At 37.2% G+C, this 11,939-nt stretch overlaps 1 protein-coding gene across 7 annotated transcripts in view; it reads right to left on the bottom strand.

Annotated features, from left to right (window-relative positions):
• Positions 1–1,365: 1,365 nt before the first annotated feature.
• The window catches only part of STARD3NL (STARD3 N-terminal like), a 34,800-nt gene continuing 24,226 nt past the window's right edge, over positions 1,366–11,939 (bottom strand). For 3 of the 7 annotated variants that reach the window (XM_071561435.1, XM_071561433.1, XM_071561434.1), the window contains exons 3-9: positions 11,368–11,445; positions 9,420–9,497; positions 7,276–7,329; positions 7,064–7,181; positions 5,497–5,595; positions 2,548–2,617; positions 1,366–1,853 (exon numbers count right to left, since the gene is read on the bottom strand). In XM_071561435.1, the coding sequence (XP_071417536.1) occupies positions 2,565–2,617; positions 5,497–5,595; positions 7,064–7,181; positions 7,276–7,329; positions 9,420–9,497; positions 11,368–11,445 (480 nt within the window). In that variant the 3' untranslated portion in view covers positions 1,366–1,853; positions 2,548–2,564. The remainder of the gene's footprint in view (positions 1,854–2,547; positions 2,618–5,496; positions 5,596–7,063; positions 7,182–7,275; positions 7,330–9,419; positions 9,498–11,367; positions 11,446–11,939) is intronic. The other 4 variants (XM_071561439.1, XM_071561437.1, XM_071561438.1 and 1 more) reach the window with 4 other exon arrangements.

Raw genomic sequence — 11,939 nt, 5'->3', positions numbered from 1 at the left:
GTCAACTTTGCAGGTTTTACAGGCAGGTTTGAGAGGAGTGAACAAAGTTATTCCAGATTCAGTATTTTAACTCCTTCCTATGCCATAACTGATGCATTTCAAATTTACATGTGTAGCCTCTCAATGCAGCAACCAGAACTGTTATCCTCTTCGGATGCACCAAAGGGAGTAACTTCCATGGCAAATTACCCATGCATGGCATCTAACTCAATATACAGAAAATCTGAAAACCATACACCAGAGGAAGAAAAGATGCTCATTTAGCTCTTGCTACATGAAAATGTAGCTCTTGCAGACTTCACTAGTGTAATTTTCATCTCCATCTCCTCCTCTCCTTTTCCCTAGTACTGGCACCCAGAATGGTCTTGTTTGGTGCTGTAGCCTCAACTCAAACAGGATAACTGAGTGACCATGTTTATGACTCTAGCCCACTTTAATAAAGGATCTTCCAGCCCACTTGTAATGTCTAATACTCAAGGCTGAAAAGTGAAGAGAAATCCTGCATCCACACAGCCCTGAACATCCATATCCATTTGCTCTTTCTGGGGTTCACCAAGTTCATGGCTGTTTGACAGCCACAAGCCCCTGCTGCTAGTTCACTGATTTGCTGAGACTGAATAAGGGGAAGCTAATATATGTTTTAAGGCTTTGAGGACTGGCTTTCAATTTGTGTTTTTAGTGGAAAAATCCCATAAACTGAAACAGTCACCACTGTATCAAAGAAAAGCTGTGACACGATTAGACCACAGCTCATCTTGTCTTATGCCCACTAAGCTTTCTGTTCCACAGCAGTGGAAACACCACAAAGCAATACAGCCCATGTGTGCATGAGTTAACATGTGAAGAGTACACAGGTACTTAGCATTTGCTATGCAGGTTGCTAATAAAACCTAATGGCTATATAAGAAAAGCAGCAACACTTACATTCCTCTTTAGGTAGGAATTAGGTGTTACATAAAACATTTTTGATTGAGCAGCAGCAAACATGTAAGACCCATATCTGAAAGCACATACCTTGCACACCCAAACTGAACGTCTGTCTACCTTCTCTTCACTGCTGGGGTAATACTAGTGCTTGCAAAGGCTCACTTACTCCAGTTTCCTCCTTGAACCTGAAGAACATCAACCACCAGTACAGAAGTGGAAACCAGGTTATTGCAAAAAGCTCCTTACATCCTTTTGATACCACATACGCAACAGAGAAGTGATGTGCCGCTACCATGGCACCCCCTACAGACAAACAGCCCTATAACACATTTTGCACAAAATTGCAGACTGGAATCCTTATTTATTACCCCTTGAGAAATAAAGGGGTGGCATACGCAGATTTTCCAATGACAAAGCAACAAAATATAATGCATTACCCATGTTTTAACATTTTTATTTTAGAAAGTGAACATATCCATTAAAAAAAATAAAATGCATGGAGTTAAAAAAAAGTAAACATAAAACTAATGACAAATTGCAATAACATAAAATAATTTTATCTAGTGAGCCCAAACAATTATTAAATATACTTCCATCACAGAGAAGTTTCACTTCATTATATTACCAGTCTCTTGATTAGGTACACAAGACAACACTTTCCAGTAATTACCTAGTCATTAGAAGATCAACTTCAGAAATCACTGAATAATAAAATACAACATGGACAAATACTTTCATACCACCTGGGAGGCAACCTAATATACATATGTCAACAACGTACATCTTCATGAGGTATTACAGTACACGGGAACCATTCCCTTTGCTTTCTAAGGAGTAAATTCTCCTGTCAGCAGCTCCACCAGCAAGTCAGCCACAGACTCTGTTGCCAGTTTCCAAACCCCAACAACTTCCTTCAGATTTTCTTTCTGCAACAGATTACACACGTCAGGATGAATGAGGATGGGAGAAAAGAAAACAGATATTGTAAACAGGGAGGGTGAAAAGAAAAGGTCATCCACTGTTCAAGATGATCAATTCAAATGAGAAGCTTCAGCTTCAAGGATATTTAATAGATTAAGGTTTGCCATGGATGGTGAAGAGAAAGCATGGGGCAAGTTAATTCCAGAAGTAAAAGAAGTAATTTCCAAAATCAGGAAATAATCTCTCATATTTAAACAAAATACCCTACAAAAATCTTACGATGAGGCTGCTCCAAGTGTAACCCACTTGTATATTAAACAGACTGAGGGGGGGGAAATACCAAAGTAGTTTTGACCATGAAATCTTCAGGTATACTTGTCCTAGACCTAAACCAAAGAAAATCTCTTCCTAGCATGCTTGTGCTGCCATCGCTAAAGAAGTATCTCTACCCCCTACCAAAGAAAGGAGATTTTACACATCTGGTCCCTTTCAGGACAGCCAACAAATAAATGCAGAGGACCCCAACTCCAGGCTCTCAAGAGCTTGGCAGGATTTCCTTCTTGAAGGCTGCTAAGAGAGACAGAGTGAGTTCAAAAATTATGAATTCCTAAAAGTTAGCCCACCATTCAAATTATTTGGAAAGAACTAAGAAGAAAACATACTTTTAGGAATATTCAAGTCCTATGTAAAAGAACTTACTTGCTTTTTCATATTTGCTATACAATTGGTTTTTCACTGTCTTGTTTTTCTTCTGAGTCTTCATCAGATCCTGAGAAGGAAGACAAGAATGCTGTTAGATCAGCTGAGAGAAGAAAAAGAAGAGATTAAGGGAAAAAGAAAAAAGCATACCACCACTGGTAGTGGCTTATCATAAGGCAATTAAAAGCAACTATTTACCATAAAAACACTTACTTTTTATTTCAGATTTTTTTTATATTTTCAAATGTTTTACATTGAAGGTTGTTTGTGGAAGGGGGTTTAACAATTAGCAAACCCAAACCCCAGCACTGGGATTCTTCCTGAAATATCCTGCCAATGGATTCAGTTAGCAAGTGTTTCAAGATTTTATGAGAACACACTCAGGTCAACCAACTCCACATTTACCTACCAACAAGCAGATTTTCCCACTTGTTACAGCCTGCCCTTTAGAAGACTTCAGAAGACACTTTCAAAGCAGCCAGAAATACTACTTTACAAACTAATAAATTCTGAAATCTAGTGTTCTGCCCAAGAGACTGTCTCGCTCTAAGCCAGAAACCAAACAGCTCCCTCTGCCTCTCCCTGTCCAGTTCTCTTTTCCTCATCCCCTGCCCACCCTCAGCTCTCTGCTTTGACAGAGCTCAAAGAGAAAGCTTGGCTGGTCACAGGGCTACCTGCTCAGAGGCAGCTCCTGCTGCAAGCACTGCTTTGCAGGGAGGTGGCTTGATGGATCAGCCATTTCCAGAGAGAGCAACAAGAAGGCAAGCAAGCAGGGTGAGCAGTGCTGATCCTCATTTATGGAGTTCCAGCCACAGATGTCTCTTCCCCATCTAAGGTGGCACTCAGCCCTTGTCAGGGACAGCTGAGGAAATTGTCAGCACCTGGCTTTCACCACATGGGTTTAAATGAGACTTGCACAGGAAAAAACCCAAAGTGAGTAAAGACTTGCCTTTGATAAAATGCCTGTGAGACTTACTTGGGCTTTTGCCCTGAATTTAAAGTTGAACTATCGACAGACATCCCCTCTCACAAAGAAGTAAAGGAAAAACAAAGGCATTAAGCATTTAAAAAAAATTACTCAGATCTTTCTTTTTTTGTGATAGCATATAAGCCTTTTGTTTTGAAGCTCAAATCATAAAGAAACTGAATAAATTCACTCTTTCTAGCCTGATTTTCCACTTGCTACCTCCAAAATGGTTACTTGATAAGTAGAAGATGAAAGGTCAAGCCCTATAAAGAAGTTGGTCCATGTGTAGCTTCAAGAAAGAAATAAGAAGATAAATGTGCTGCAAGTTCCAACAGAGCCTGTTTTAAACATCACCTCCTAAAAGCAAATATTTGTTTACAGAAATGTTGCCATGTCAGTGAAGGGGTTTGTTCCCCTCTGCAGGATCACAGAGAATAGTTTCTCTCTAAATATTTTTCAAATCAATACGTAAGGCAAATTGACCAAAAATTGCTCTCTTATACCAATCCACAGATTGTCTTCTCAGAAAGACATGCAGATTTTTGAAGAAAATATTTTAATTTTGAGCTATTTTTACTGTACATTATCTAGCAGTTTCACTTTGTGACTATGAGTGTGTATTTCAGTTCAATACATTCACTTGATTGTTTCTTTTGCTTCTCATACCCACAAAGTGTGTTTAAACAAAGCAGTCAGGGAAGACTAGGAGAAGGCACCTGAGTTGTTATTGAATCGTATCTGATAAGATGAAATTAATGACAGTCATACACCTTTAGTCAACATATGCATGCTGAGACATGCTATCTCACTGCACATGCAACATTGACCCAGCCGAAATGTCTAAAAAACACGTTAGTTCCACTTACAATTCCTCTCACACATATATTCTGTTGCCAAAAAAACCCAGTATAAGTCTTCCAATCACTATTCCTCAGGATAGACTCACGATTTTAACTAAAATCAATTTTCACTTTAAATTTTTAGTTATGCTTGACATTAATGCTTTGTCACCCCTAGATGGAGCTCAAAATCATTCATTAAGCCAAGATGCTCAGCACAGAAAAACCACAGAGACAGATATTAAAATGAAAAATACCACCAACATGTATAACTATATAATGCAAGATAGGCAAACTTAGCTGTAGCAATTTGCAGATATTATTTTAATTATATTGCATAGGTTTACAGAAGAGATTTATATATTAGGGTAAAAAGACTGACATAAGATTTGGAGGTTCATGCTGCATTCTCAGGTAACTCAAATCCACTTGACTCATACAGAAATTACTAATTTCCCTGAAGGGCTTGCAAACACATTCTGAAATCTTGCAGTATTTACATTTATTTTTGACTTACTCAGCTCATACCTCATCAAGAGAAAAGCACGTGACTCGTGGAGTTAAGATGTAATTAACAGTAGCCAACAGTCTAACATACCCACACAGCTAAGCCTTTTTATACAGAGAGGGCTTCTTTTTGTTATGAGAAAAGAGCCTCTGATTGAAATTTCAGTTTGCTTTATAGCAGTTTCAGGTTGTCTATCCTAAGATACTGAAAAGCTTCAAGTTGAGGCTGGATTAAATAGTGCATTGCTGTATAAATGCTATTGCTAGCAGATAAGAGATCAATGTCATAGCATATCTCAAGTTGGAAGGGACCTGTAAAGATCCTCGATGGCAGAGGCAAACCATAACTGACTCCTTTCAGTTGCAGCACCATTTTCTTTCAGACTTACCTTGTTTTTAGTCAGAACATGACTTACAACACACTGTGTATTGTAACTCATCTGATAAGTAGTAACTAAACTGAATTACTGAATAAAAAAGAATCTTGCATTTTAGGATGGTAAAGTACACTTTTCATTTAAAATGCAAAACATGTTTTTTCCCTTCATCCTTCCCCCCCTTACCCTCTTGAAGGGGGTTGAATATGCAGGACTTTAAGTGAATATGAAAAAACATTCATTATGTGAACATAACTACCTGCTACAGACTCAGGAGGAGAATAGAACTGCCCGTCAGAGAGGACTCCCGGGTGAAGAAGAGCTGCTCTTTCAGAAGCATCCTGTGCTAACAAAAATCCTACAAGGAAAAAAACCCCAAAAAATAATTCCTCCATGCTAATACATAGCATCTTAAAGATCAAATATTGATGAAGAATTTTGAGAATTAATGTGTTATATTAGCATTCCTAACAAGTTACTTCTTTCGATAAATCTATTTTTAAAAAGTGTCAACAGTTCATGTAACATTTATGTCTTCTATTTAACTTTAGGCAGCTACGGTGACACACACACAAGCAAAATAGAGATACTGTAAAGATGAATTAAAGAATCCTTCCTTCCATTATGTGCAACTGCATGATTAGGATGCTGTATGTAAATTCATGAATATTCACTAGCTAACTACAACTCTGAAATATATTTTTAATGATCAGTAAAGTGCCACACATAAACAAATAAAATATTTTCTCACTTTGCCACTATGACTCTTTATTAATGGCTTGCTTTCACCTATCTGTCTCAATATACTTAATTTCTGCAACGTTCATGAAGTATTCACATGTTTATGTATGGAATACTGTTCTTGTCTATGAAAATTCAGAAGTCTCTGAACTGGTTAGATTCCTTATCAATTTAGATAACAGTGTGATGCAGCTGTATTTCCTCACCTCCTCAAAAGACAAAAAAAGTTGCTCTAAGATTCTCTTTCTCTAGGCAAAACCCACTGTTCTCATTTAACCAACTTGTCTCAGAGTGGTAAAAAAGAAGAGGGAAGGGATCAAAGTAGAAAGATTTCATTCAGAGCATTAAAAAAAAAAAGGAGGCATCCATGCTTATATAAAGTTTTTGTTTTTACCTATCAGATAAACATGCCCTTCCAATAGAGTTTTAGACTGTATATTTCAGGTAATGAGGCATAAACAACACATTGGCTGTATAATTACTCTCCTGCTGTTGAAACTCACAAAGCATCTGTATGCTTTCTTTTCCTCACCACTCAAGCAATATTCTCTTTCAACTAAAACATTTAGTTGAATACATCGATTGTCAGATGACCTGCTGCCTCATTTTGAAGAAATCAAAATTCATACTTGCTCTAGTCTCATTTTGCCTGTGCATAAAGCAGACTCTTTGCTTTCCCCTTTCCATCTCAAAAGAAGAGTTAGTGACATTGAATTAGTTATTGTGTCTGCTCTTCCTAAAAGAGGAATCAGACACTTCTTGTAAGCGTTACCCAAGTTTTACAAGCCCAAGTCAGTTAAATTTTCGTATCTTAAGCATAGAAAACTGTATACATTTCTATGTGCATCACAAATGGCTGATCTGGCCTTTCTAACTTTTAACTTTGCACCCCTACAAATTAATTAAAACCTCACTTCTTTCAGGCCATATGCTCCTTTCCAGAAAAAGAAAAATCATGCCATATGATTTAATTTTCCCCACAGCTCTTCAAATTTTGAGATGTTGAAAGAAGCAACTTTTTGCCAGCTAACATGGGATCAAATGTTGCCAACTGCAGCAATTGAGGAGAAATATCAAAAGCTTACTGTTTTCTTCTTCAGCTTCTTGTGGTAACACTTTAAAGTCCAGGAACCAGGTTTCAATCCAGGCAAGTATGAAGGATATGATGGGTAGCACATAGCCAAAAGCACCCTGCGAGAACAGCTAGAAGGAAACAAAACATTACAGAAATTATTCTGAAGAATCTTGCTTTTAAGAAAACAATTAAGTAAAACAAACATTAGATTAGAATATATACCTGTGAAATAATTACTTTTGCTAATAAAAAGGCACTGGTCACTGCTGTTGTAAACTGAAAGAGACAGAACAGTTAAACTAATAAATGGATTTACTTTCTCACTTCTGCCATTATCTATTAGTTGCAATTTTAAATATTTACTAACAAGAGCAATATCACATAGAATAGAATAAAATGTAACAGGCATGATACAATTAAAGCATTATTAAAATAACCTCCTTAATAAAGATCACTTTTAATATAAACACCTCCAAACATTGATTTCCACACAGCAGATAGCATTTGTGTAGCATCTAAACTGACTGAATTATATAAATTGTGATCTTACTGTATAATGAAGATGCACTTTTCTATTCACCAAGTCCCTTAAAAAACCCAAAATATTTATGAACTTGGGAAAAAAGCAAACAGCAATTGTTCCAAATGCTTTTCAATACTATCCAAATCAAAAGACTCATTTCAAATAATAAAACATCTTTAGGGGAATAAATCCTGATACTGTGAAAACTTTATCTCTTTGGAGACTTGATACCCTGATATAATTAAAAAACGGCAGGCTGCATAAAACATCTAAAAAAACCCACTCAAAAAGCAGTGGACAAGTATTGTTCACTTAAGCAAGGCTTCTATCTCTACTAGTGCATTTGGGTCCAGCAATTCTTTAAATAGCAGAACCTATCAAGCTACTTGCTTCTGGCAATCACAGGTAGGATGTTAAGATTAAAGGCTCCTGTAAAGCCTCCGGTGAAACTTTATATATCTAATTGCTTACTACCACAATGAGTTTACTCTCACCACCTCACAAACAAAGGCATCAAATTGGAGGATTAAGAAATACTCTAAAGCTCTGCAAGTAAGAGCAAGGAGTTTTAAGAGACATACATTTAAATATAAGCACAGTCAGAGCAGCAGCTACTGTTATCTGCATGTGCCATGCTAGGAACAGAGTTTATAAAAATCATGGCATGTAGCCTCAGAGTACTAAAGCAATTGCATGCTACTCACTTGGAGAAAATTATACATGAACACGTTCTACATGCACCTACCACAGTGAAAGGGGAAAAAAAGTCTGATTTACAAAGCACTAAGCCAGCAATATGCCTATTGTGTTATAATCTGTAATTGCATTGACTGGAGGAAGTATGAATCTGTCACTAAGTTTTGCCTTCTTATCAACACAGTACAGGTGCATTAAAGATATTGGCTCCAATCCACTGTGACTGCCTACAGTTCCCCAAGAGCTTCCTTTTTAAGAAGGATGCATATTCAGCTGCAGGGGTGAGTGTAAGTGCATCCCTTAAGGAAAGCTGTTTGGAGTTCTACCTTAAAGGGAACAGAGCTACCTGGACTATGTGTGGTGGCTTGTAACCAATGAGAGGCTGTGGTGTATGCAAGGTGAATTGGTTAACCAATTATGTGATGGCATGTTGGATGTGAGAGTGCATGAAAGGTGTGGCTATTACTGCGTGAGAGTCAGTCAGATCTAAATCTACTAGGATGTGAGGTGATATAATAGGAACTAATAGGAACTAACTTCTTCTACTGTGAGCTATGAGAACTGTCTGTTAAGCTATCTGGAATAAACTCTCTAAGTTATGAGCCTTCTGATCCAGCCTTCTGATGACTGCTGTGCCTGAGCTCTTCTGACCATCAGTCCACAGCCCAGCTCGGTATAAGGGGCTCCCCCTATATTCAGCATTTTGTATTTCAGCATGAAACAATACAGGTGCTAGTGCTCAGTGGGTGGCACCAGAAACTTCACAAAGTAAGAACATGGGGGTTAATGGAACCTCGATTTCAGGTACAATAATGCCAACTCTTGTTTCTGAATACAGTTCAATATTTCAAATGCAAATATATTTCCAGCATTAATTAACAAGCCAGAGGTAACAAGTAGTTATGACTAGCCATCCATACTGGACTAAAAATAAGCCTTTAATTTGTATTAACATGATACCTAATAAGAACTACACAAATTCTTGCCTCCAGGATGAAAATCTTCCAGAAACTTTTACTCTGTTACTGTACAATGAATTTTTATATATAGCATTAAGATTATTCTTAGCATACAAGCATTAAGAGGCACCTAAAATTTTGTCTGATCCATTCTAGTAAAAACTCCATTATGCTTGGCCACTACTCACAGCTATTGCCCACCAATGGCGCAGTCTGCACATTGCATATGCAAGTATTAACACCTTAAATCGAAAGACTGCCAGTAGCTATAGAGAAAGGAGAAAAATATTTGTTGGTTAATTCAGAACACAGAAGAACCACAAGATCCTCAGCTCATTGAATATACTAACTGCTTACAAAACAACTTTAAACAGGACAATCTAAGTTCTGTTACCAAGAAACAAATTTGAATGAGTGCTTATAAAACAGAAATAGAACAAAATTTCCCATTTGTAAAGCAAATGGCAACACCCACATGCCTACACAGGCTGCAATATGCAAGTATGTGCAATTCCACAAGTAAGTTAGAAATGCAGGAAAGCTGCATAAAGTATGTTCATGATCATTTTACCTCACTGGAATCCAAGCAGTTAAATCTAGATGCAGTTAATCCAGCAAATACCTTGAGCATCACTGTACTTCTCACTGATCTTAGTGGTGTGCTACCGCACAAGGATATCATTAAAAACTGTAAAGACTTCAAAAATGAAACCAGGAAATTAAAAGAATTTTTAAAACCAATTTTCTAGTTACTATACTTCTTGAAATATTAACGTTGCAAAAATCAATCATTCTTTCTGGAAATGCCTGCAATTCTAAGTCATTCTGGCTATTTTGCAGTAAAGAAAGCGAAGTTATGGTATTTCTAGGCAAGAAAATTAAATAGTAGACAGATGAGAATTCTGAATCAGGGACCCTAATCTTCAATTTCCTTGTTTATTCTTGGATATTAGATTGTCTCCAACTTGTAATAAAGATGTGTTCAGAATCTAAAAATGTTAAACAAATGCTTAAAAAATGAAGAAAAATAAAGGACAGCCATGGATAGAAGTATAATGAACCCATTTAATCATTTTGAGGAATTCAATGATCTATTCCCTTTACAGGGAATAAAAGTATTATTTCACATTACATGCTCCTAACTCTTGTTTCAACTACAGGATAAAATAATTTCTAGAGCATCAACATTTACAGGTAACATTTTTAGCCTTCTGCAGGATGGTGTATCATGGTGAACCTGCCAGCAAAACAATGAGAAAGGGAGAAGTGGCACAGTTTGCTGGTTTATGAAATTTTTATATCCCATATCTAAGTCCATTTGACAGAGCAAATGGTCTGATGGAGAAGGATAGGTTTTTACACCAGTTTCAAAGAGAGGTTCTGGATATGGTCATTAATACATAATGACAGGTAACAAACCAAGTCATCTCTGCCAGGCAAACAGAGAAAATTCTGGCAGAATTAATGATCTCGCAAAAACATGGGGCCTTTTTAGGAGAATCATAAAGAAACAGCTTTTTCTTGGGCCATGCAGTGTAAAATGCATTGCAACTGCAGAGCTACAGCACTGCTGAAAGACAGAGGAATTTACTTATGCAGTAATCTCCCCATTGTGTGTCTAAGGTACTTACACACAGTAAAGGAGACTCATACTTCATGTCATCTGTTTTTACTATTTGAGTTAAAACACAGAAATCTGAAAAAAACTGAGAATGCAGGCCAACCTGGGAACAAGTCTCCCCTGACTGCAACCCACTTATGCTTATGGAAGGACAAAAACAACAGTTCAAAGAGAGTGATTTTATAGCTGGAGGACTATTGTCCTCTTAATGAACTGCCTTTATGTTATATCAGTCTCACATTCCTAACTGTTCCCCTGCTTTTCCACTCCCCGCAAAGCCAAAGACACAGTGTCAGTGTCCCTAAGCTTCTCTATCCCCAGGCTCCATGAGCCTGCTTCCAGAGCAGGACTGGGCAACCCCCAGGTGGGTGAAACTTTGCACAAGTTCTTCTGATTTAGATTATCAAGAAAAGATCAGCCTTTTCACAGGACTCAAAGTAGGAAACATCTGTGGAAGGAGGAACAAAAAAACCTACAATTTTGCTACTCTTTTTTCTTTTTTTAAGAACACTTACAAATATATCAAAATATGAAGAAGAGTAGTCATAATGTAGAACTTCTTTCTCTAAGGTAGTCTCAATGCCTCCTTTTACCTACAAAGAAACAACACCACACACAGCTTTAGAACAGAAGTTACTGAAAACGAAATACATACAAATGTGAAAGGTGAAAGTAACAGTTCCCTGATGATGTACAAAAAACTAAATATAGAGGACTCACACGCTAAGAGTGTTAATTTCAAGATTACTGTTATTTGTTTTTCATGATTGTACACACTTTTCAAACTGAAAACATCTAGGATTATGACCTGGCCTAAGCAAGTTACATTTCACACCGGCCCAAAATAAAAGCAAACATATTGTTGAGGGAAGAAGAAATGATTAAATGTAAGGTCTGCTTCACAAATTCACAAAGCATTTTATGTCCTATAAGGAGGATCAAAACAGGTGATTGAAAAGCCACCCAAAAACCAGCTCTTGCCAGTCACATGTTAGCAAATAGAAAACAAAACAGTAACTGAATTCATACTTCAGATCTTTTCCTTATCAGCACACATACAGTTTGTTTTAAGAGACCTGAGCAACAA

This window comes from Pithys albifrons, chromosome 7 (genome assembly GCF_047495875.1).
Source record: "Pithys albifrons albifrons isolate INPA30051 chromosome 7, PitAlb_v1, whole genome shotgun sequence".
NCBI lineage: Eukaryota > Metazoa > Chordata > Aves > Passeriformes > Thamnophilidae > Pithys > Pithys albifrons.
This window is presented reverse-complemented; position numbering and strand designations above follow the sequence as displayed.